Raw genomic sequence first — 26,591 nt, 5'->3', positions numbered from 1 at the left:
TTTTGCTGAATAGTTTTAGTCAAAAGACACCCTTTAAAAAATTCCAAAAAAATCCAAAATGTTTTGGTTTGCCTTTTTCTAAACAAAAGGGATCCAATTTTTGTTTCAAAATTGTCTTTAATTTTATTTTAAAAAATTTAAAAAATGTTATAAAAAGCTCAAAATCTGCAGACAACATTATCATGATTATTATTTATGTGTCTGTCTGAGACACTAAGCATGTGTGTGGGCGGCTAGCCCCTCCTGCCACTTCGGCTGCCATGCTGCTGCTATGCTTAGTGCGCTTCCTTTATTTGAGCTAGCGTGGGGATGTGGCCTTGAGTTGGAATGTGGAGTGCCAGCTCCAAGTGTAGACACACCACTTGGCATTACAGGGAGCAGGACTACTCCAAATCTCTCTCCTTTTGCTTTTACTGCATTGCCAAAAAACCGTTCTAATAATAATAATAATAAACCTTTTCATCTCCACTGAGCTCTGTGACACATCAATCTAAAGTGTCAAATAGTAAGTCAGTGACAAAGCCAGAACGAGAAGCCAGCTACAGAGCACTTCCACTTTTCAAATTCCTAGTCAATATTTATAGGAGATTTATTCACATAGCTGGGAAGACAACAAATATTTCTAAATATATCCACGACTTATATGAATGACAATCATGCTCTGAGTCAAGTTTGCCAAACAATGCTTTGCCAAAAATGTCTTGACCTAAGAAAGAGGAGGAGGAGGCTGCTACATGTTTTAGATCAGACCCTATAAAAGTGCCCCTAGGGTGAATCTGCCTTGTCCTTGCACAGAAAGCTTCAAGGTAAGTGTATGGGGGGATCTTGGCTTGCAGAGAGGAGAAAGTACCCCTGCATTCCACACATCCTATTGCATTCCTGCTGCTGCTAGCATTCATTTCCACAAGGCACTGGCTCTGTCCTCAGGGATTTTCAATCCACTTTTCAAGGCATCTCTACATTTTCAATCTGTCATTTATCACTGGAGTATCCTGCAGCAATAAGATGGGAATTTCTATTTCTGTTGTAGAATATTGACCAGCTTCCAGCCTGCACATTATCCATCTGGTATCACAAAAGAGGTAAGAGCCTGATTTACTGATTCCCAAGGGGTGCTGAGTGATCTCCTAGGGTGGGATATCTGAATGGGCAGTCATTGTATCCCCTAGTATTTACATCCACTGTGTAAACGCTGGGTTGCCATGACAGGCAGGTCTCCAAAGTGGCTGGACTTGAAGACACTGACCACTAATGCTAAGCCAGCCAGTGCCCTCTCCGAGACACCGCTCCTGAATACAGACATTGCAACATAATTGTACACAGTGGGGCCCTAGACCCCAGTTCTTAGGTCCCTAGTAAACCAGGCCAGAGTAGCTTAACAAAGGCGACCCGCCACCACCAGGGGCCAGAATCTAACTACTTGTCCACAGAATAAATCTGTTCTTTTAATGAGCATTTATCCACAATTTGCTTTCCCTACACATCCCAAACATCACTGACACTGGTTGTGTCGCAGCTGAAAAAGACACACATTTCTGTGGTAAATGCTAAGAACGTTGTCATCTCTTACTGCGTAGAGCAGCTTCGTGAGGGGCACTTAAAGCCATGCATGAAGTTGTCTTCAGAAGAGGGTTACGGGCACAGTTTAAGGTAGCTCGTGGCCCTTTTACACTGACTCCCTGACCAGTCTGATAGTGCCACTCAAGCACTGCACAGCTCTTATACAGTTACATAAGGAAATTATAGCGGGATCAATGGCAAATAAAGGTATATTGATAATATTTGGTTAACTGGCATGGGAAAGACAGACAGAGCTTACATTACATGAGAACCAGGAACTTTATTATCTTATGCAGAAAAATTCCTTACCAAAAGCACTGACAATAGCTGCCATCACTCTGCACCTCTCCCAATACCCACCCTCTTGCTGCCCTTCCCCCACTGCCCTTTCATTGTAAACACACCACACAATCTGAAACGTAGTCAGAAGAGAGGACGTAAGAGGGCTTTCATAATTCCTAATGTATTTTTGGCTCTTCCTGGTCCCTCATGTAGGGATCTCCTTACGCTCTTCCTATCAACAAGTGCGGTGGACAATGGTGTGCCTCCCACCAGAATTGCAGGGCCCCTAGTTATAAGGATCTGAATAGGTGAGGTGAAAAAGGGGAGGGAATGAAAAATGTAATAAAGTGAAGCCTGAAATGAGTGTCTGGGTCTAAAATGAGTGAGAGAGCCTCTCACCCAGCGTTCATTCCAAGTCTTCAGTCATCAATTTAACACATATTCTCCCCTCAGTGCTCAGCTGAGCTGCCCTAGATAACCGCAGCCATGTCTTCGGATGCTGAGATGGCCGTCTTTGGGGTGGCAGCTCCTTTCCTCCGAAAGACAGAGAAGGAGAGAATTGAGGCGCAGAACAAGCCTTTCGATGCTAAGACGTCGGTCTTTGTGGTGCATTCCAAGGAATCCTTTGTGAAAAGCACAGTCCAGAGCAGGGAAGGAGGGAAGGTCACAGTCAAGACTGAAAAAGGAGAAGTGAGTAAAAACAAGGAGCAAAGAATAGCATTTTGTTCCTCTTATGTTCTTAGCTCTGATAGAAATGGGTCTCTTGTTTCTTTCCAGAGTTTGACTGTTAAGGAAGACCAAGTCTTCTCCATGAACCCTCCCAAATATGATAAAATCGAGGACATGGCGATGATGACCCATCTCCATGAGCCTGCTGTCTTGTATAACCTCAAAGAGCGTTATGCAGCCTGGATGATCTATGTAAGTACCGGCTGCAGTCTTCCCTTGACTTCCAAACTACAGTAAATCATGTGGAAGTCAATTGTTTTATCTCCCTTTCTTTCAGACCTACTCAGGTCTCTTCTGTGTCACTGTCAACCCCTACAAGTGGCTGCCAGTGTACAACCCTGAAGTGGTGGTGGCCTACAGAGGCAAAAAGCGTCAAGAGGCCCCTCCCCACATCTTCTCCATCTCTGACAACGCCTATCAGTTCATGTTAACTGGTGAGTGGCTCAACTCCTGAAAATGATTATACAGTGGAAACTTAATAAGAACATGAGAATGGCAATACTGGGCCACACTAATGGTCCACCCTGCCCAGAATCCTGTCTTTGTATAGTGGCCAGTGCCAGATGCTTCAGAAGGAATGAACAGAACAGGACAATTATTGAGTGATTCATCCCCTGTTGTTGAGGCTCAGCTTTTGGCAACCAGAGACTGGATCACCCTAAGCATGGGATTACATCCCTGACCATTTTAGTTAGTAGTTACTGATGTACATAGCCTCTGTGAACTTATCTAATTCTTTTTTGAACCCAGTTATACATTTTGCCTTCAGAACATCCCCTGACAGCAAGTTCCAAAAGTTGACTGTGTGTTGTTAGAAGAAATACTTCCCTATATTACTTTTAAATCACCTATTAATTTCATTGGCAGAAGCCTGGTTCTTGTGTTATGTGAAGGGATAAGTAACACTTCCATATTCACTTTTCATGATTCATCATTTTTGGTGTCTTCTGAAGGCAAATCACAATGTTTTTGGCAAAAAATAAGATATGAAGCTAAAGACAGCAAAAAGTTTCAAGTCTAGCAATGTGCAAAAAAAAAAAAAATTAATCGAAATCCAAATTGAACTTGCCTGGCATTCAGAGACGACTCAAAGTTTCAGCAAGAGCCCAAATCAAAAATTTTTGGAAGTTCACAAAGGTGTGATTAATGGAAAAAGTACTTATCTGCTTCTACACATTCTGGCTCTAGCTGGGCCCAAAGAAGAACTATAAAAAATGATGAGACTGTTCTCAGTAAGCGTGATTTTGCATCCTGTGTGTTGTTTACATTTGTGGGAAGTGGTGCATCAGAATTCCACACTCTCCTACTCCATGAGTGGTAATTCACACACACACTTTGCGCTCTTTTTGCATTGGTGCAATACAGATGGTTATAAATTAAGATGAAATACAGATGGTTATAGTTGATCATTATTAAGTATAACCCTTTGCTATGCAGAGAGATAAATATCTTGATCAGATTTCTGTAAGAGGGAATTCTCTGAAAGGGAAGCATGTATATATTGCTCCTAAGTTCATGTACATTGTGATGGCTCTATTGATCCGCATGAGCTTATATTTATTATTTATTATGGCTAGGATTTTCAAAGGGGCCTAAGGGAGGTAGATGCCCAATTCCCATGGACTTTTAGTTAGTTGTCTGATGGTTTGAGGCCCTTTGCAAATCCCATCTCTTATCTATTTTATTCAATTTTCAGTCAGTTCAATGTTACTGAGTAACACTATTAAAAGTCACTTTGGTTCTGTCTTTTTCACAGATCGGGAGAATCAGTCGATCTTGATCACGTATGTATATTTCCCACTATGGCTTATGCTGGCTTTAGTGTGCCCTGCAGATAGAAACCCTTTAGTTATGTGTTCTCTACTTTTCTGTCTGGTCTGACAGTGGAGAATCCGGTGCTGGAAAGACTGTGAACACGAAGCGTGTCATCCAGTACTTTGCATCAATTGCAGCTAGTGGGGAGAAGAAGAAGGAAGAGCCAGGCAAAATGCAAGTGAGTTGGTCACTACAGATGGGATTAAATGCTCTCTTCTGAAACTGCTGCATGGTTTAAAACAACCTTAATTTGACAATATTTATTGTTTTGTAGGGGACCCTTGAAGATCAAATCATCAGTGCCAACCCCCTGCTGGAGGCCTTTGGTAATGCCAAAACCGTGAGGAACGACAACTCTTCTCGTTTTGTAAGTCTTTTTGATAAATTGGTCCTAGTTACAAGTGCAATGATGGGCCATTTACATTCCTATCATTGGAATGTGATACGATAAATCTAGGCTGAGATTGCAAACCTGCTGAAGGGACTCCTAGGGCAGCTTTGCAAATCCCATTCCTGGAGTCTGCCTCTGAGGGTTTTAAAACGACTTTTTTCCTTTAAAGGGTAAATTCATCAGAATCCACTTCGGTGCCACAGGGAAACTGGCTTCTGCTGACATAGAAACATGTAAGGGGCCTCCCTTGAAGGGTCACCATTTATTTTCTTTCTTTCTCTTTTTCTTTTCTTTTCTTGTGGCTAATTGTACTTTACCTGCCTTGCCAGATCTGCTGGAGAAATCTAGAGTCACTTTCCAGCTCAAGGCAGAAAGAAGCTACCACATATTTTATCAGATCATGTCCAACAAAAAGCCAGAACTAATTGGTAAGAAATGTTTTAACCCGTTTGGTGGAAGCTGATCACGGATGTGCTCTGTTACATGGGCAATTACATTAAATCCATGCATATTCTATGCTTGTTTTCAGAGATGCTTCTGATTACCACGAATCCCTACGACTTCCCCTTCGTGAGTCAGGGTGAGATCACCGTAGCCAGCATCGATGACCAGGAAGAGCTGATGGCCACAGATGTGAGTAACACATGAGAATTATTATGTAGAGTATTAACTTTACTAGACAAGATATTTACATTTTGGATTCTGTTGGCAGAGCGCCATTGACATCTTGGGTTTCAGTGCTGAAGAAAAAACAGCCATTTACAAGCTGACAGGGGCAGTCATGCACTATGGGAACCTGAAATTCAAGCAGAAGCAGCGTGAAGAGCAGGCAGAGCCAGATGGCACAGAAGGTATTGGCAAAATCTGTATCTAAACTCTGAACAATACAAGCAATAACTCAGGGCCAGATTTACAGATATGTTCTGGATGTTTCATGCAACTGTGGCATTGCAAACTCAACATTAATTTGGCTGAAGCAGATAATTCAGTTGAGTTTCCACCTGCTTTGAATCACTAGAATGGCACATAAGAGCCAGAGTTTGCTAGTGTATCTGTACCTATGGCTGCAGCTGTATTAGAGGCTGATTTTGCCACTCTGCCATCAGTTTTATATTGATGTAAGTCCACTAATGTCAATGGTGTTGCACGAGTGTAAAAGTAGAGCAATGCTGTGAAGAATCCTTCCAAAGTCCCTGCCAAGAGTGATGAAGAAACAGAGAAGCAAAGGGCCTGATTTTACATTGTCTGGCACCTAGTCTCTCATTTATGCCTATGCAAAGCCTGTATAAAATGTTGCTTCATGGATATGTGAGCAGAGAGTTCTGAACTAGCAGGGTGACACATCCATTTTGTGCTCACTTTGTACAAAATGCCAGGCAGTGGAGAATGAGGCCCATAGGCAGTACGCCATCTCTACAGTCCCTGGGTTTCTGCAGCCTGCTGGGCCTATCCTGCTGACTAACAAACTGGTGTAGGCAGACAGCTGCTGTAACGTATGCTCAACTTTACCAGCCCCCAAGGGCTGTTTTTTCAGCTGAGAAAAGCTAAAATCCTGCAGCAGTCCTGCCACAAGCCCTTTGTCTGGAGCACTGCTGGGACACCCCATAGCTTATGGGCTGTGAGGGGAGCACTGAAGAGCTGTTCCAGCTGCTCTACTCCTTCCAAGGAAGTCCCTTATGCTGAGGATATTTCCCAGTGCTTGAAACTGTCTGGTTTATGGCCTTTTATTCCAGTAGAGATGGTGCAAAGTTACAGCAGCTGAGGACAGAATCGGGGCCCCCATGTTTGAGATCCTTCTGTTAGATAAATAGATAGAAGCCACATGTTGTCTCTGAAGAGTGAGAGGTCTGTGCTGTGTCCAGGATTCTGATCTTCCAATCTCTACGATGGATGACTCTGGAAGGGAATGTAGGGATGGTTCTATAAATATACATTACATCAATGTCAGTTGTTCATTCTGTAAAAAGCAAACTGCTCTTTACAGAGTGAACATTTTTTACTTTCTTGGGAGGATGAGGATCTAAGTGCAAATGCAAACAGAACTAAAGAAAATGGTTGTAAGGAAACATAACCATGATAGACCTGGTCATGATATATTCAATAATAGCATGATATGCCGTTAGAAGTAATGGAAACATTTACGTGATTTCAGCCAATAAATTCTGTTAAACGCTAGAGGCAGTAGGAGCTGTGGATGCTGAAGTCAATAGGGTGGCACAGGCTCAGTTGAGCACAGCATATGCCCACTCACCGGTTTCCTTCTGATCATTCAGAAATCAGAATCTCTAGACAAATGCACAGTAAAGTGGCAAAGAAAGACCTTCAAAGCCATCTTTTCATTCCGTCTGTTCATTTGCTTCGTTCTCCTTAGAAATGGTTTTTATTTGGCCCATCTGAGGTATTTGTGAACACATTGTTACAATCACTTGATGTACAGACAATCTCAATCAAATGCAAAACAATTCAGCAAAAAAATCAAAAAATAAAGGAAGCTCTAAAATCCAGAAGTACTGGAGTTATAAAAAGTATGTGATATCTCATTGCGCTTTTCTAGTCATTATGAAAGACACCGAAGCCTATCTTTGAGCTACTAATTCATTCCTCTCGCTCTTTGTTTAGTGGCTGACAAAGCAGCCTACCTGATGAATCTGAACTCAGCTGACCTGCTCAAAGCCCTTTGCTACCCCCGAGTCAAGGTTGGGAATGAATATGTGACCAAAGGTCAAACCGTGCAGCAGGTAACAACTGGTGATTGAGAACTCATGGTTTGAATTATCACACCAGGGCTTCTTCCTCCGCTTTGTACGGTAACTCCAAGCCTTCTCTCACTGGTTTAGGTGCACAATTCGGTGGGGGCTCTGGGAAAGGCTGTCTATGAGAAGATGTTCCTGTGGATGGTCGTTCGTATCAACCAGCAGCTGGATACCAAACAGCCCAGGCAGTACTTCATTGGTGTCCTGGACATTGCTGGCTTTGAGATCTTCGACGTAAGGAGCAGGGATTTGACAGCAGGTTCCTGGAAGGGACACTTGGGGGTTCTGAGAACTTTGAGGACTTTTTTTTTTTAAATAATTTTTTAATTTAAATTATTTCCAGGAAAAGCCTGACTATTCTGCAGAAACGGATGTCTCTTGATTTTCCCCCACAGTAATATGAGCCTCCAATGGCTTCATTTCTCTGTAGATTTTGTGTGGTACGTGTAGAAATGGCAACTGCATTGAAAGTGACTTCATATTGTTAACAGGATAGCAAAGAAACTATCCTGCACCTAACACAAATTATTGTAGGTGTTTATGGCATCTAGAGGGCAGCTCATTAGCTCCCAGGCAGGCTCGGGGCTGAATATCTGGGCATGTGAGCAGGTTGAGAGCTCAGAAGGAGCTGGGCAGGCCCACACACTAAGTTCTGATTAGGATCATGTCCAATAGATTAAAAATGCCTGAGTAGGCCTGGGCCCCAGTGCACAGAGATAGCTGGACAAGCCTGGGCCTGATGCTGCAAATGTCTAGGCAGAGCTGAGGCTCGAATCCCAAAACAACTGGCTGGTCTTAGGGAAGAGAACTCAGAATCCCATTAAACCACGGTTAGTTACACAGACATGGTGAGCTGAGAGAAGAGCCATTTTTATGTATATCTGGAGGCCCAGAATAGGAGTGCACAGAATTTCCAAATAGATACATCTTCTTTTTGTCTTTGTGTAGTACAACAGTCTGGAGCAGCTGTGCATCAACTTCACCAACGAGAAACTGCAACAGTTTTTCAACCACCACATGTTCGTGCTGGAGCAGGAGGAGTACAAGAAGGAAGGAATCGAATGGGAGTTCATTGACTTTGGGATGGACCTGGCTGCCTGCATTGAGCTCATAGAGAAGGTTCTTATGCCTTATGTGCTCAAGGGTTCTTTAGCGTTTAAAGGCCCTTTCCATGCTTAAGATAATGAATAAATGCATGCTCAAAAGTCTCAATCCATAATTAGTAAACTTTGGGATAGGGTCATAAGGCAGCCAGACATAACTGTATGGCAGCAACGCCTGTCCCTACTCCCTGTCCCTGCTCACTTCCACAAAGACAAGAATTGCATCAGTTTTAGAACTCCTTTCAGTTACTGGCACAGATACTATTTCAAGGACATCTAAAGAACTGCACTTGCCTCACCCCCAAATAATGCAGCTTTAGAATGATTCCCTATTCATTCACTTTCTCTCTCTAGCACACAAAAAATCTGTCTAGCATATGGAAGGTGATTGTCCATGAGCTATATCTTTATTATATTCAAATCTACAAATCGATGCCATAGGTAGGTTAGCCAAATTTCATCTTGTTGAAGGCACACCCACTGACACTTCTGAACATAACTCAGAGATTCTCACATTGTCCAAAAAGCTGATTTGTTATATTTTTCTTTCTCTCTCTCTCTCTCTCTCTTCCTCTGTTTGTGTTGCTGTTTCTTTCAGCCAATGGGTATTTTCTCCATCCTGGAAGAGGAGTGCATGTTCCCCAAGGCAACTGACACTTCTTTCAAGAACAAGCTCTATGACCAGCATCTTGGCAAGTCCAACAACTTCCAGAAGCCCAAACCTGCCAAAGGCAAGGCTGAGGCCCACTTTGCTCTGGTGCACTATGCTGGCACTGTGGACTACAACATCACTGGCTGGCTGGAGAAGAACAAGGATCCCCTGAATGAAACTGTCATTGGGCTGTACCAGAAATCGTCAATGAAAACACTGGCTTTGCTCTTTGCCACATATGGTGGAGATGCAGGTAATTTCTGTAAAATCAGTATTTTAATTGATTCACAATAAATGGATTCCTCTAGAATCCCTATCAGTTCTAATCTAGTGGCACACTGTAGAGAGAGTGAAACTCATCTTCTGCCTGTGATTTGGTCTTATTAACAAGGAAATAAAAAATAAGATCAAGTGTAGCTCAAGCCTCCTTCTTAGTACTGGCAGGATTGTGCATTGCACACCCTAGATCCTGTCTCTCTAGGAAGCCACTCCTACCTCCCTTACATATAAGTGTGCTAATGAGCTCTCTGCTAAAGCAGAAACCATTAGCCCTTTCTCAGAATGACCAATGTTTATTAACAGGGCTGGCTGTTACAGCAACCCCCACCAGCTCGTGAGAGTAATCTTTCAAACCCCAAAGTGCATCCTTTTAATTGTACCCTTTTCATGTGTGATTCAGAGGGTGGTGGCAAGAAAGGAGGCAAGAAGAAGGGTTCTTCTTTCCAGACGGTCTCTGCACTTTTCCGGGTACAGTACAGTGTTTATCGTCATTTTCTCTATGAAAGTGGGTAGGAAATTCCCTTTAAATCTAAAAAGCCTATTTTCCCAGTCATCTCAGTTGTGAACTTTTTAAGTCAAAAAGCTTCTTTCAGTTGCTCTTAAAGGGCCTGATCCAAAGCCCCTCAGAATCAGTGGAAAGACACCCAGCTTTGGATGATGACTAAAGTACTTGGACCAGATTCTGTTCTCATTTACACAGGAGTAAAGCAATGGGGCTAAATTCTGCCCCCTACTGTGGCCACTCTCTGCCAGTATTAGTGGTTTTGGCTGCCCACCTGGTATGGGGGAATCTGCAGAAGGAGTAGAGCCAGCACTGTGGGTCCAAGACCACCTGCTTTCCAGCAGTTGGCACAGAGGATATGGCAGAGGGAAAGTTGCATGGTTGGGCTACTGTTGTATCCAGCGAATATCTGGAATACAACAACAGGCTCTTGGTGCTATGGGCAGAAGGCAGATCTTATACCTGCCCAGAGAGTGCTTAGAGCCGTGTCTCAGGGCAGCCTTTCTAGTTTACAATGCAGCCTTTCTCCTGATTTGTGCCAAGTGCAGCAGAGTCACATCTGAGGATGTGGCCCACAGTAACTCCATGTCTATTCTGTAGCTGAGTTACTCTGAATATACGTCGGTGTAACAGAAATCAGAGTCTGTTCCCTCATCACCTCCCCCAGGATGTAGATGTCAGAAAAAATTTTGTCATATCAGTCTGAGGAGAAACCCCTTGATATGCTGTTATAGGGTTTAATATTCCCCTCCTTTCTTCCTTTGCTTTCATGGAAATTGTTACAGGGCCATGCACTCTATAGCCTTCCACTCAGCTCTAGATTTCAGGGATGAATATGGCGCATACAACCTACATTTCAAACACCTAAAACACAGAAGTGTGTTTGGGTCATTTGTTACCCTTTTCTGCCACTGCATCTGCCCCCTTCCTCTCTCATCCCCTCTATGTTTTACACATATAATCAACAGAAAGAAATACCTTGTTCAGAATGGCATCCCGATGTTTGCAGATAATCATCTTTCTTTGAAAATTTTCTCCTTTGGCTTCCATGTCAGCCCTTGTGGCCATTTCCCAACTGTTCCTGGCTTGATGGTCTTTTCCAACTTGCTCAAGTAGTGATACTGTCACAGTTTTATATTTTACCTGAATGACTGTGTTCAAGATCCAAAGGAAGAGGAGAATTTAGGTTAGAAGGACTGTAGCTGGGAAGTTTTGCAAGCTCATCTGTCTACATTGATTATGCGCATTATACCCATTATAACGGGTTTACTACCAGGGCATATGCAGATGTAAGACTGGTTAATCTAAACCTTTCCTTCTGGTCTCACAGGAGAATTTAAACAAGCTGATGTCCAATCTGAGAAGCACTCATCCTCATTTTGTGCGATGCCTCATTCCCAATGAAACAAAACGCCTGGTAAGAAATGCCCGTGTACAGAGATCTTAGTGAACTGCAGCCGTTCCCTCTGGGGTGCACAGTAAGGTACTAATTCCTGCTGTGATTTGTTAAGGTGCCATGGAACATGAACTCGTCCTGCACCAGCTCAGGTGTAACGGCGTGCTGGAAGGGATCCGAATTTGCAGGAAAGGATTCCCCAGCAGACTCATTTATGGAGACTTTAAACAGAGGTCAGACTCCTCCAGTCCCTGTTCCATTCTCTTTCTGTTGAGCAGCTTGCATTCTGTAACTACTTTAACTATTGCAGTCACTGCAGCACCCAGCACATACTGTGTTTACAGAAGAAATTGAAAGACATTTAGCACCAAATTGGTGTAGTCCATAAAACAGCAAAAATGCCACACTTTTACTGTATAGGAGGATAGGAAGGGGCTGGGTGAGAAGTGGAGTGGCCATGCCAGGTGACTAGATAGCCCTTTAAATACCCTAAAGCTGAATTTCATGATGGGTCTGTCTATAAGAACTCAGAATAGGGCTTCATGGGAGTAAAAAGGCAATTACAGAGATGTGGCCAGTGGGTCCAAGAATTCTATGGCCCACTGAATCAGAGCTCTGGGTAGTGTGGGTGCAGTGGGACCTGGCTATTACTAATTCTCCTGGGTAGTATTAGCAGTATCAGCTAGATTGCACTGATGCACTGTTCCCTGTCTTGGGCTTGGGTGTTGGATTCCTTCTCGCCACATACATAGTGCATAGTTACCAAAAACAAAATTCTTTACTTGGGGATGTGGCTTTTACCCTTGAAGCTGGTGAAATTTGTCAGACTGACGTCCCTGGAGACCAATCTCCTCTATGCTTTGAGAATAGTTAATATAAATACATTGTAAGCAGTGACAGTGCAAGCTTTTTCACTTTGCCCTGAAAATGTACTTCCTTCTGGCCTGGAATGTCATCTCAAAGCATGAGAAGGAAATATATTCTTCACAGCTCCATTCGCTCCTTGATTCTACTGTGGAGAATCTTAATAATGGGGCAAGTTAGTGCCACAGGTGATTATCATTTCAGCAATATCTACATATTCATAGTCTGTTTTCTCCCACAGGTACAGGATTTTAAATGCAAGTGCCGTTCCAGAAGGACAGTTCATGGACAGCAAGAAGGCTTCTGAGAAACTACTTGGGTCCATTGACATTGATCAGACCCAGTATAAATTTGGTCACACCAAGGTACAAACACTTTTTGATACAAACACTGTCTATTTGTATTTTGTACAGAATGAAAGTGATGTTCTGCAACTTTCTCTTCCTCAAGGTGTTCTTCAAAGCTGGACTCCTGGGTCTTCTAGAGGAAATGAGAGATGATAAACTGGCACAGCTCATTACCCGCACACAAGCTGTGTGTCGTGGCTTCTTGATGAGAGTGGAGTTCAAGAAAATGTTGGAAAGGAGGTAGCAATTTTCTATATTTTGTCTGTTGGGTCTGTGCTCACCCCACAGAGGAGAAACAAACAAAGTTGTAGGATGGACTCCCTTTCACTCAGTCTGACTTAGATCTTATTAATCCACTGTATCAATGGGTGAGTGTTTGGGAGTTGGGTGAAAATTTTCAGACATAGTTTATGTGCTGAAAAATGCAGTTTCGGGTTGACCTAAATTAGTCACAAAATTGGTGATAGTTTAGGCCACAAAAATGGGGCTAGAATCACAAGGAAACTTCAGTGTTATACACAGACAACCAAAGGAGGAGGAGGAGAAGGTTGAGATACAAATCCATCTTTTCCTTCACCTCTGGTCTGAGGAATCTAGCCCTTCTTTTCCTTTGCTTTTATGAAAGGAAAAATTTAAAAGCCTGAATTCAAAACAAAATGTTTCATTCAATTTGAAATGAAATTTCTGACTTTTTCAATTAGTTGAACTTTCAGCAAAACTTCAATTTTGGTTCAACCCTTACTGCATTTTTTTTCCTGGAACTTCCAGCGAATCAACAAATCAATAATTTGCCTGGCTCTATCTGGGAGTGTAAATGGGTGTAACTGGCATGCTGAGGAGCTAGAAGAAGGTGTAGGAAAGTGTGTGTTCGACTGTGGGTGACCAACTTCAACTTACACCTTCCAGTTGGTTACTTTTCTGCTAAATTCTCTTGGGCTCCTCAGCATCAGAGTTACATCACCTCACAGTCCCTTAGACTCCAAAACACGCATTGGATTCAGTGGGTCAGTTACAGCTGTGATGTGTAAAGAGGGAGCAAAAGTTCCATCCCAGTAAGTGAGCATGAGTCTACGGAGAACATACATTAGTTCAACATGCACGTAGAGGAGACTGAACATAGATTTTGCCTCCCCTGAGACTTTCTAAGACTGAAGCAGGTCCAGATTCTGTATCCCTTAGAGTAGTACTTTTTCATGTGAACCCCTCCCCCTCCCCCATTTGAACTCAGTGAGGCTACTTGGCTGAATAAATGTTACTTTCAATTAGCAGCACTGCAGAATCTGGCCTTTGGATTCACCTCTGAATATGGCCCATAACACTGAACATATATTTTGATTGCATTATAGAGAGTCCCTCTTCTGTATCCAGTACAACGTTCGTTCGTTCATGAACGTCAAGCACTGGCCCTGGATGAAGCTGTACTTCAAGATCAAGCCCTTGCTGAAGAGTGCTGAATCTGAGAAGGAGATGGCCAACATGAAGGAAGAGTTTGAGAAAACAAAGGAAGAGCTTGCTAAGTCTGAGGCAAAAAGGAAAGAACTGGAGGAAAAAATGGTGTCTCTGCTGCAAGAGAAAAATGACCTGCAGCTGCAAGTCCAGTCTGTGAGTGTCACTAGTGCGTTTGACCCTTATTGCACAATAGAATCTAAGCCTGAAAGTTCTAAATACAACTTTCCCAACACGAGACGCACAAACAACAATGGAATCAGTGTTTGGCCAAGATGAAATATTCCCAGTGTTTAAAATATAGAGTATCAAAAAGAAAGTATAAGTATTACATATATAAATAAAAAAATAAAACCAGTCACATATGACAGGTCAGGCCCTAAAACAAGGTGAGAGCAAGCAAATTCAGACAAGCAAAGTGATGTTCATTAAATACTTCTGCCTCGTCCATGGCAACTTAGGCGACATCTACACTACCAACTATTGTCGATGGCATGTAGGACACATGGGGCTACCCGCGGCAGTGAAAAGCAGACTGCGGCCACACTGCAGTGTCTAGCTACAGATGTCAGTCTAAGGCTCTGGCAAAGAGAAGGCAGTGGGAAAGGGGTTCAGCTGTCTCTCTCCTCCGATTTTTAGACACCCCTGACAGACAAAAATTTTATTTACAAAAGTGCTGGTCTAGACAAAGCCTAAGATAACTGGTCTGTAGTTCCCTGGGTTGTCTTAATTTCCCTTTTTGTTGCTGGGCGCTATATTTGCCCTTTTCCAGTGCTCTGGAATCTCTCCCATCTTCCATGACTTTCCAAAGATAATCGCTAATGGCTGAGATATCGCCTCAGTCAGCTCCTTGAGTATTCTAGGATGTATGTCATTAGGCCCTGGTGACTTGAAGACATCTAACTTGTCCAAGTCATTTTTAAATTGTTCTTTCCTGATTTTAGCCTCTGAGGCAGCTCATGTTCATTGACATTTATTAAGTCAGATGTACTACTAAACGTTTTTGTGAAAACTGAAACAAAAATGTCCTTTAACACTTCTGCCATTTCCACGTACAAGTCCACCCGTGGGAAGTCCTATGGAAGCCATGGGCTCCATGTCAGTAGATCCATTTGCAGGACTGAGCCTCAAATATGATATTCGATGTAAGGCCATCCCTGAGGTATGAGCACAAGGTACATGAGCACTAAAAATATTTGCTAAATATGTGAACTGGCAAGAGAGGCTTCATTTATGGCCAGATATTTGAACAATATTTGTTTTTCATTTCTGAGTTGTGTTGAAGACAGACATTTCAGGCCAAAAGGATGTTTTATTAAAGAATTTTATGAGTGACTGATAATATGAGTTAAAAATGGAAGTGTCATCCCAACAGAGGCAGTAAAGTCATTAGGAGGCAAACACCAGTAAAAAAAAAAAAAAAAAACCTTTTAGAAAAGATCCTAATAATTGTTCCACTGTAGGAATCTGATGGCTTGGCTGATGCTGAGGAAAGATGTGACCAGCTGATCAAAACCAAAATCCAACTTGAAGCTAAAATTAAGGAGGCGACTGAAAGAGCAGAGGATGAGGAGGAGATGAACGCTGAGCTGACAGCCAAAAAGAGGAAACTGGAGGACGAATGTTCAGAGCTGAAGAAAGATATTGATGACCTTGAGTTAACATTGGCCAAGGTTGAAAAGGAAAAACATGCCACAGAAAACAAGGTATAAGCCAGAATCTGTAACGATCATTCTAAAATATGACTGTTGTTTCACAAACAATAATGTTTTGTATCCATTTACTTTAACTACATTTGTTCAACCCTGACAGGTGAAAAACCTCACTGAGGAGATGGCAATCCTGGATGAGACCATTGCTAAACTGACAAAGGAAAAGAAAGCCCTCCAAGAGGCCCATCAGCAGACCCTGGATGACCTGCAGGCAGAAGAAGACAAAGTTAATACATTGACCAAAGCTAAAACCAAGCTGGAGCAGCAAGTGGACGATGTAGGCACAATAACATATGGAAAGAACAAAACCAGTGTGAAGTTAGGCTCTGGTTAGCAGAGAATTTATGACCTTTTTCTGTTTAGCTTGAAGGGTCACTGGAGCAAGAGAAGAAACTTCGCATGGACCTTGAAAGATCTAAGAGGAAACTTGAAGGAGATTTGAAGCTGGCCCTGGAATCCACAATGGATTTAGAAAATGATAAGCAGCAGCTGGAGGAAAAACTGAAGAAGTAAGTGTGGTCTCTGGGGCAGTCATAGGGTCATGCAGTTACATTTACATTTTGTTCTGGCCGTAACACTTTTTTTTTTTATATATTTTTTTTTTGTGAAAAGGAAAGACTTTGAAATCAGTCAGTTCCAAAGCAAAATTGAGGATGAGCAAATCCTGGGCATTCAGCTGCAGAAGAAGATCAAAGAATTACAGGCTAGTCATAATTTGTCTCTGTCCCAGCCCAAGAATGAATTCAATTGAAAGGAAGACATCGGTCTTAGTGTTTCCTGTTGTTCTCTAGGCTCGTATTGAGGAACTGGAGGAGGAGATAGAGGCTGAACGGGCCTCTCGGGCGAAAGCAGAGAAACAGCGGGGTGATCTCTCCAGGGAACTTGAGGAGATAAGTGAGCGTCTGGAAGAAGCTGGTGGGGCCACAGCGGCTCAGCTTGAGATGAACAAGAAGCGTGAGGCAGAATTCCAGAAAATGCGCCGAGACCTTGAAGAGGCCACTCTGCAGCATGAAGCCACGTCCGCCGCCCTCCGGAAGAAGCACGCAGACAGCACAGCCGAGCTTGGGGAGCAAATCGACAACCTGCAACGAGTCAAACAGAAGTTGGAGAAGGAGAAGAGTGAGCTGAAGATGGAGATTGATGACCTGGCTAGTAACCTGGAGACTGTCTCCAAAGCCAAGGTACAGCACTATGTATTGAAAATGCTGTCTTCAGCCTAATGCTATCGCAGTTTAAAAGAATGAAAGGTTTTTAGTCATCATTTCATCATGTTTAATTATACAAAGGATTGTAAGAGCATGATATGAGTTGGATGCAAGTTGGATTCTAACAGAATTATTTACAGTTTCATTTGTATAAAAAGTATATAATATCTCAAACAGGACCAAGAAGCTTATTACTCCAGATACAGTTATTACTGAATTAACAGCCATCACCCTTAGGGGATGATGATAATGATCATTAGATTGGTTTTTAAACTGAATTATTAAAATCTATATGAACAAGGTTACTCTACCATAAAGTACTGAATATGCAGGGCTACATACAACTACCTATATAAACTACCTTAAAAGAACAGTAAAGTTGCAGAGTCAAGGACAAGCACACAACAGCAATGAATATGCCAGAATTACGGCTGCCCGTGGACAGGCAAACTTAATTCTGGTATCACTTGACTTTTGAGTGCTTCACTTTGCAATCTTAAAGCTTTTCTAAATAGGGAGGCCATCTCCCAATGGTGTGTCCACCTGCTGCTGGGGGGCTGGCGAGGAGCTGCTCCAGCACTGTCCCTGCCCCCAAGCAGCGTGGTGGCCCAGCCATTCTGCCACCCTCCTCTCCAACACACAGCAGCTGGCCAGGAGCTGCTCCAGCGCTGGCACCACCCACCAAGCAGCGCAGCGGTCACTCCCTTCTCCCCACCCCTACAGGTGGTACGACAGGTGGTGGCATTTTATGTTGGTGGTACACAACATGGTAGTGTTTGGGAACCGCTGTCTTAGGATTTTTATACAGCGGACTGAAAAAATCGGAAATGTCATCATGTGGAATCATGTTGGTTCCCCTCAAATGGCCATCAGTAGGGTTGAAACCTTTAGATCCACAGCAACCTGAGCTAAATAACTGTAGCAGGCTCTTATTCTCTATGTGGACCAGCTTCTAGAGATGGATGTGACACACAGAATATTAAGTATAAGTAGGCGTGGCAGAATTTGATTTTTATTTTTTTATAATTTTGATGGATAATATTGATGTTGATTTTGAAGCATTTTAAGATCTTTTTATCTATTTCAAATTTCACAGTTGTACAAAATTATGGGTTGTAAGCAATTTACTGATTTTTATGTATTTACATTTTCACATTTGCACCATATTATGAGGGTTAGACAATGAGTGAAATGAGACAATTATTTAATGACAGTAGATGTTGAGATTCAAAAAGTTAAAGCTTTTTAACTGTTAAAACACAAATTGCTAGCCTCACATGTCAAAATATACAAAGTAAATAGCCTTAAATCAAACTCTAATAAGTTTTTAGGCTGCCATTTTCCTGACTTTTCCTATCTGTTAATTTTTATTATTATAAAAGGAATTTTGTTGTCAGTTTGTGTGTATGGTGACATCGATGATTATCAACATTTACTGATAAAAATCTAATCCTTCCAAGTTTAGGTATAAGGATTTCTTGGTTGTATTCTTGGTTTTGGAGGGGAGTGTGAGCTAGCAGTTACAGCTAGCACAGCCAACCACATAGGTTTGCCACATTCGTTCTGCAATGCGGAGTGGCTGAAGCTTGGATTTTCCATATTAGAACACTGGATTCCATGCCAAGATCTGCTGGAAGGCACCTTGTACAACCTCATTTTTCCCATCTCTAAAATGGGGGGAAGTGATATTTGCCTGACTCCCAAAGTCTGGGTATGAATCCTTGTTCAATAATAAGAGCTATGGAGTGCACAGAACTGTAACATCAGTCAGTAAAAGACCTGGAACTAGAACTAAAACGCCTTCTCTTGCCTCCCAGATCAGCACCACACCCCGTAGCCCTGAGCACAACTGTCCCTGCTGGTGGGAAATAGTCACTTATTTATTCACTTAGCCCCAAGGCACCCTGGAGCAGTGGGAATGGGGTGGAAGGAGGCAGGAGCTTACTTGTTACATCAGAGGGGATGGCTGGAGAGGCCTCTGGGGCAGCCTGCAGAGGAAAGAGGAGTCTCCTTGGTGTTGTGATAGGGCTGAGGCAACCTCCACCATCCTGTGTCTGCTTCCCATTACTAAGCTTTCTGTCCCACTCCACTAGGGTCCCAGCCTGTCCCCCTTTCCCCTGGCCCCCCCTTTCTTCCCTTTCTCTACAAAGTGGCTCTCATTGTACCATTTGCACACTTCTTTGCACACAGATTTATGAAGGGTGAGGTTTCCTCACTAATGATGCCACATGGGTTTGTCATGACAAAGCTCCCACTGATCTCTGCATGCTGGTGAGCCCATGTGTTTATCCTCTTTGTTTTTGTCCTGTTCACACACAGGCAAATCTTGAGAAGATGTGCCGCACTCTGGAAGATCAGCTTAGTGAGGTTAAGACAAAGGAAGAAGAGCATCAGCGCACGATCAATGATCTCAATGCTCAAAGAGCTCGTCTACAGACAGAATCAGGTAAGACGCACACATGTTTTTTCATGTAAAAATGTTGAATGTATGCAGGAGATGTTAGATGTATAAGAAATTGCAATTCTATGCGCAAACTGCATATCCACCATGCTGCTTGACATGTGCTATTGAGGATCCTTCAGGATGACTTGGATGAATTGAGAACTCAAGTTATTTATTCTCTCTAAAGCATTTGTAGTTAATAAACAACTATATCATTTTCCATTCACTCAGATTAAATCCCTCCTATTTCATTTTGACTTTTTCAGGTGAATTTTCACGCCAGGTAGAGGAAAAAGATGCTTTGATTTCTCAGCTCTCAAGAGGCAAGCAGGCATTTACCCAGCAGATTGAGGAACTGAAGAGGCACCTAGAGGAGGAGATAAAGGTGGGGATGTTTCCAGTAGTCCTGCTTGTGATGCTGGATTCCTATTTTGAGCAAGAGGCTTTAATCTTAGATAAAACCATAGCACCACAGAGACTAGAGGGGGAAATGTCACATAACCCAGCCCTGCCAATTCAAGATACTTCCCTATAGTATATTTATAAATGTCTTATTCAGTCCCATCCACTGGATCTACCACCACTCCCCTGGGATAATATCCCACAATCTGACAGAGCTCCCTGTCAGGAGGATTCCCAGGATAGTTAGCTACATGACGGTGCTACTCCTGTTGTTTCCCCAGGCGAAGAACGCACTGGCCCACGCCCTACAGTCTGCTCGCCACGACTGCGACTTGCTCCGGGAGCAATATGAGGAGGAGCAGGAAGCCAAGGGTGAGCTGCAACGCGCCCTGTCCAAGGCCAACACCGAAGTTGCCCAGTGGAGAACCAAATACGAGACGGACGCCATTCAGCGCACAGAGGAACTGGAAGAGGCCAAGTACGTGCTGGGGTTGGGGGAGGACTGGAAGGGGCCAAGAATTAAATGGGGAAATTAGAAGAGGCCAATCCTGCACTGGTAGGGGCTGGGTTAAGTGACCTAACAGGACATTTCCCCCTCTGTTCTCTGGGGTGCTCAGTGAAGTATATCCATTTAGAGGTGTGGGTTGGAAAATGGCAAATATGCACATTAGGTTTAGAAAGGCTGAGAGAGGCCCTGTACTCTGTCAATAATGTGTATGTGCTGAGGCCAAAGGCCAAATATGAATTGTGATGAGAGTGACTGAGAAAGGACCTGTACTGTGTATGCATTGGAGTCACAGCCCCTGAAGAGGTGACGTGTGCTCTCACGAATCCCGGAGCAGAGGCACACAGTTTGCCTCCCCTATTGCTCACTAACTGGGAGCTGTACTTCCAATCTCCCAGGAAGAAGCTTGCCCAGCGTCTGCAGGATGCTGAAGAACATGTTGAAGCTGTGAATTCCAAGTGTGCTTCCCTTGAAAAGACGAAGCAGAGGCTGCAGAATGAAGTGGAGGACCTGATGATTGATGTGGAAAGATCCAACGCTGCCTGCGCAGCTCTGGATAAGAAGCAGAAGAATTTCGATAAGGTATTTCAGGCTCCAGCCTTGTGGGTGTTGGACGGAGCATCCTCTAGTGATCTCCATTCCTTAGACTAAGGTCTTGTTGTTCTTCAGGTTCTGGCAGAATGGAAGCAGAAATATGAGGAAACGCAGGCTGAACTGGAAGCTTCCCAGAAGGAGTCTCGCTCTCTCAGCACGGAGCTGTTTAAGATGAAGAATGCTTATGAGGAAACCTTGGATCAACTTGAAACTCTGAAGCGTGAGAACAAGAACTTGCAGCGTAAGTCCCCTGATCTCCTCTCCTAACACGGAGCTTCTGGATAGTTTGTCAACGCACCAAACTGAGTCTGTTTGTCTGTGGCATTGCTAAGAAGCCTTTTTCCTTGGCCCTTTGTCTGACTATGTTATTTGTCTGTAACCCAACAGAGGAGATTTCTGACCTCACGGAGCAGATTGCAGAGGGGGGAAAGACCATCCATGAGCTGGAGAAAGTGAAGAAGCAGATTGAGCAAGAGAAATCAGAAATCCAGGCTGCTCTGGAGGAAGCTGAGGTACACACACCATTAGTCACTGGTTTGCAAAGAGAGAATCAGAAAGCCTTGGAGCTGGATCCTATTGTAAACACGGTGGGATAATTCACAGGGACAGGAGGACAACACGCTGCAGTGCTGGAGGCCATGTACTCAGTGCCCATGCTATACAGAGCACTGTGTTCCTAATAAAGTGTTAATTACTACCAAAATTTGGAAGGTAAATATTATTTTTGTCCCTTTATTAACCCTGCAATTGCTCTTATTAAGGCTTCACTTGAACACGAAGAGGGCAAAATCCTTCGCATCCAACTTGAGCTGAACCAAGTAAAGTCTGAAATTGACAGGAAGATTGCTGAAAAAGATGAAGAAATAGAACAGCTGAAGAGAAACCATATCAGAGTTGTGGAGTCCATGCAGAGCACCCTGGACGCTGAGATCAGGAGCAGAAATGAAGCCCTGAGGCTGAAGAAGAAGATGGAGGGGGATCTGAATGAAATGGAGATCCAACTGAGCCATGCCAACCGCCTGGCTGCAGAGGCACAAAAGAACCTGAGAAACACACAAGGAGTACTCAAGGTACAGTAAGCCAGGCATGTGCCTAGTGTTATGGCTCAGCTGATCTCAGCGCCTGCAGGTAATTTCTCTCCCTTGTTTTACAGGATACCCAGATACACTTGGATGATGCTCTCCGAAGCCAAGAAGACCTGAAGGAGCAGGTGGCCATGATTGAGCGCAGAGCTAACCTGATGCAGGCTGAAATTGAGGAGCTAAGGGCAGCTCTGGAACAGACCGAGAGGGCCAGGAAAGTGGCTGAACAGGAGCTTCTGGATGCAAGTGAACGAGTGCAGCTCCTGCACACCCAGGTCAGGGGCTAGTGTGAAAAGAAAACCTACAAACACCTAAGCAGGGGATTGCTACACACGTACCCTGCTCCAAAGCGCAGAGACAGGGGGTGTTTAGAAGATTTTTGTTCTTGAAATGGCCACTTTGCTAATGTCCATAGGATGGACCTTTGTTAGAAAGAAAGCATAAAGGTGTAAGGCCATCCTTGGTGTTCCCCATGTTGCTGTGTTGGAGGCGACACGGGATGACGAAGGTTATAATAGCAGTGATGTGATGGGGGTGGGCAAGTGTCCTAGACGCTATGGGTGTGGCTTTCCTGCCTCTTATACCATTTCCATCATTGGATACTTTGAAGTCATCTCTGCCATCCCTGGGGTCACGAAGCATTTCTAAACAGTGATCATTTTGTTTGGAATGGACCAGATGACAACAATTGGCACACAGGGTTTGCCACAGACTATGGGGGTAATGTTTGTGACAGCCTCTTAAAATGTTCACAGCATATTACTGACTAGCTGTCCGTGTTCTGCAGTGATGATTCATTTAGAGGAGAGTTCTGCTGGAAAGAAGAATTAATAGAAACCTGTAAATTAAATAGTAATATTGAGTTCATGCTCTAATCAAAATTTTGGGGCTACCACTGAAAACATCTCTTTGATTTTTGTTAATCAGAATACCAGCCTGATCAACACCAAGAAGAAGCTGGAAACAGACATTTCGCAAATCCAGAGTGAAATGGAAGAGACAATTCAGGAAGCGCGTAATGCAGAGGAGAAGGCCAAGAAGGCCATCACTGATGTGAGTGGAAGGCACCTTTCTTTGAAGAACATGGCCATGTTTTGACCTGCAATGGCTGGTTTCCTGGATCGGTTTCCTTTCTTTGCTCACTAGGCAGCCATGATGGCGGAAGAGCTGAAGAAGGAGCAAGACACCAGCGCCCACCTGGAGAGGATGAAGAAGAACCTGGACCAGACGGTGAAGGACCTGCAGCTCCGTCTGGATGAGGCAGAGCAGCTGGCACTGAAGGGTGGCAAGAAGCAAATCCAGAAACTGGAAGCCAGAGTGCGTATTCTTGATACTTGCGTATTTAGGAGCATTTCCTACGTCCAGTCACAGTGAAAGTCAATGGTGCATTTCTCATTTCAGGTGCGTGAGCTGGAAGGTGAGGTTGAAAATGAGCAGAAACGCAGTGCTGATGCTATCAAGGGTGTTCGCAAGTATGAGAGAAGGGTAAAGGAACTGACCTACCAGGTAAGGAAGGAAGCCCTTTGTGCAGTCACATCCTTCTCCTGGGAGCGCAAATTGTTTGTACCTGAACCTGTGGGGGGAATTTTTATTGTCATTCTCAGACAGTAAGACAGCAATGCTATGAAAAAACAAAGAGCACATCAGGAAACCATTTGAAAGACGATGTTAATATATCCATGTTACAATCTTGGTTATCTGTTTTGCTTTCTCACAACAATGGTTTATGAGGAACATTGTTTAATATGAAGGAAATAGATAAATAATTTCGAAATGAATTGACTCTCTTCTATTACAAACTCTTTTTAGACTGAGGAAGACCGCAAGAATGTTTTCAGGCTCCAGGATCTGGTAGACAAACTACAAATGAAAGTGAAAGCTTACAAGAGACAAGCTGAGGAATCTGTAAGTACCATTCTGAGGCGGGACTATATGCATCTTCTCATGTTGCAGAATGTTTTGGGGATGTCAGAATGCACCTTTTCTAAGGGTCCTGTGGGAAAAATACTTGGCTTTCATTAACAAATACTTACGTGTCCGGAGCTTAGTGCGGAACTCTGAGTGTTTCTCTACTACTTTTTGGTAGGGGAATAAAAGATCTGACTAAATGTGACAGTTTTCATAATTCTATAGTGACCATGCTACCTGGATCTGGTGTATGTCACTTAAACCTGGTTGGTGCTGCAGGCTCTTTTTGCTACTACAAATTAAGCAGAATTATGAGATGAGGAAGCAGCTATTTCATCCTGTTTATTTGAAATGCATGAGGTAGCCAATGGGGATATGGATTTTTTTTAGTTCACATGTGTGTTCTGATGGGCTGTTTGGGAGTTCTCCGGGATGTCACAGCTGTTGGACCACCATAGTTCAGGATTAACTGTACAGTTGTCCCTTTTGGTCTATCTGAGTGCAACCCCATTGGGTGATAAGCCCTGAATCTTCACCTTTCTGCAGCAGAATCACATGATTCTCCTGCTCTCAGACTGGGTCTCAATGTCCAGTGCTGTGATCAGCTGTGATTCTTCAGCAGTCCTGACAGATGTAGCTGCCTTGCAAGTCTTTTCTTCAGGAACTGTGACTGGAGCAAACACAATGACATAAAGCAGCCTTTTCAAAACAATATATTGTTGAATCACCACAGAAGGAACACAACATAACAAGGGCAAATGGTTATTGACACAACAGTCTACATGCAGAGCTATGTTACCCAAAATTTAGGTAGACTTAGCTTATTCAGCCACCCCCTTTTCTAGGGCTGGGGTGCAGCCTGATTTCCCACAGTCTTTGCATCACCCTCTCTCCCTGTGTTCCAGTGGCTCCGTTTTTTTCCTCTCCCAAACCCTGTTGTCTCAGTTTCCTGTCTGGGTTCCCCACTCCTCTGCACCAAGCCAGGATGTTGAACTCAGCATTTTCAGAGGGAAACTTCAAAGGGACTGACACCTACTTTAAGTACTGGTGAATGGTGCCATCTAAAATGCTTGTCTTCCTTCCTGCTTACAGGTGAATGATACCTGATTTAACCCCTTAGCAATCATATAGCAACCAACACAAACATAACCAACCAACCAAATAGATGAACATATAGTAGTCATATAGGGGGTGTCTGGTTGCATCCTCCATCTCCCAGTCTTTGGGGAACCCATCAAAAGGGGCCATTCTCCCAAACCCAAGAGAAAGTTATCAGTGCAAGGGATGGCTTGGGGGTAATGCCATACCCATGGTCAGGGTTTCTGTACTCATGGGATGGAGAAATCCCCTTACAACAAATTTCACATTACAATGAAACTATATATTATTAAACTATTATTAAATTATTATATTGTCTTTCTATATAATACATGCACAAGCACAATTAAAATGCACATCTCTTGCTTGATTCCATCCTGTGTGATAGGGTTAGAGAGCCTCTAATACTGTACAAGCTCCATTAATTCAATGCCAACTTCTTCCCCTCTCCATTTGTCTGGAGTTGGTAGAACTCATTACAGTTGGTAGAAGCTGAGTGTGTCTTAAGTTTTTTGTTATGAGGAAGATTAATTTCTTGACAGTCTAACCCTGAACTCTAAGCCTGTGAAATTGCTGACCTGAAAGACTCACAAACCAAATGCTGTTGCTTTCTTAAATTGGATGCTTTCATTTCTCTATCTATCACAGAGCATATTGTTGGTAACGATTACGTTTACTGTCATTTTATATATATTTAAAATAGAATATACTACTGCATTAAAGTGGTCTGGTTAGTTATAACTGAATGTATAAACATAAATGTATAATGAATGTATAATATATAATGTATAATGAATGTATAAACCTAAAGAAAAATCACTGCAGAGTGTTTAGAAATCTATTTTCAATTATTTTTTAATGATTTTTAAAAAATTAGGAAAGAACGAGATTGAGAAGGTCTGTACTTAGATTTTAGATGAGAAATGGTAAGTTAGTGGCAGTCCGGACCTTTCCCTTCTCCTCTGCAAACAATCACATCCTATTAAGTCCCAAATGCAGGGAAGGGGAACCGTCAGACCTTTGGTTTTCACAACTCTCTCTCCATCCTCAGGAGGAACTATCCAATGTCAACCTCACCAAGTTCCGCAAGATCCAGCATGAGTTGGAAGAGGCTGAGGAGCGGGCTGACATTGCAGAATCCCAGGTCAACAAGCTCCGGGTGAAGAGCCGTGAGATTCACAAAAAGATTGAAGAATGAGGATGTCACCATGCCACAGAGTGACTGAAGAAATGCACAAAATGTGAAACTCTCTGTCACTTTGCTTTGTAATTATTGTTTATTCTGTCCTCAGTGTCTAGTAAATAAAGATTGTAGAGACCTTTGCATACAAAGAACCAGACATATCTTTTGTGTTGTACTCATTGGCTTTTATTAAGATTTGTGCATTTACAAGATAGGTTTGCACAATCAAATACACATTGAACACTTGCAAATGCTTATCCTTAAATTTTTCAAATAATTGCACAGGTTTTAGCTTCGTAACTCCTATCTCATGAATGGCTCAGACCACTTGTGGGGAGAA

At 43.1% G+C, this 26,591-nt stretch overlaps 1 protein-coding gene across 1 annotated transcript; it reads left to right on the top strand.

The window, feature by feature from the left end:
• The first annotated feature begins 1,037 nt into the window (after positions 1–1,037).
• LOC137152782 (myosin heavy chain, skeletal muscle, adult) lies at positions 1,038–26,408 on the top strand. The gene is made up of 39 exons (XM_067547720.1): positions 1,038–1,082; positions 2,296–2,532; positions 2,620–2,763; positions 2,849–3,005; positions 4,328–4,355; positions 4,456–4,564; positions 4,661–4,753; positions 4,947–5,010; positions 5,107–5,205; positions 5,307–5,410; positions 5,490–5,628; positions 7,397–7,515; positions 7,615–7,764; positions 8,479–8,649; positions 9,232–9,538; positions 9,965–10,032; positions 11,397–11,481; positions 11,575–11,695; positions 12,568–12,691; positions 12,777–12,913; positions 14,020–14,275; positions 15,583–15,825; positions 15,932–16,108; positions 16,195–16,340; positions 16,444–16,534; positions 16,623–17,012; positions 19,356–19,482; positions 19,746–19,864; positions 20,163–20,359; positions 20,785–20,968; positions 21,056–21,221; positions 21,368–21,492; positions 21,742–22,050; positions 22,134–22,337; positions 22,990–23,115; positions 23,209–23,379; positions 23,464–23,568; positions 23,872–23,967; positions 26,120–26,408. Exons 2-39 carry the CDS (start codon positions 2,329–2,331, stop codon positions 26,264–26,266), a joined length of 5,802 nt encoding a protein of 1,933 aa, XP_067403821.1. The 5' UTR covers positions 1,038–1,082; positions 2,296–2,328; the 3' UTR covers positions 26,267–26,408.
• The last annotated feature ends 183 nt before the right edge of the window (positions 26,409–26,591 follow it).

The sequence above is a fragment of the Emydura macquarii genome, unplaced genomic scaffold (assembly GCF_026122565.2).
Source record: "Emydura macquarii macquarii isolate MOO-44397 ecotype Brisbane River unplaced genomic scaffold, CSIRO-AGI_Emac_v2 contig_1230, whole genome shotgun sequence".
Classification (NCBI taxonomy): domain Eukaryota; kingdom Metazoa; phylum Chordata; order Testudines; family Chelidae; genus Emydura; species Emydura macquarii.
Note: the sequence above shows the minus strand (reverse complement) of the source record. Positions and strands in the feature narration are given on the sequence as shown.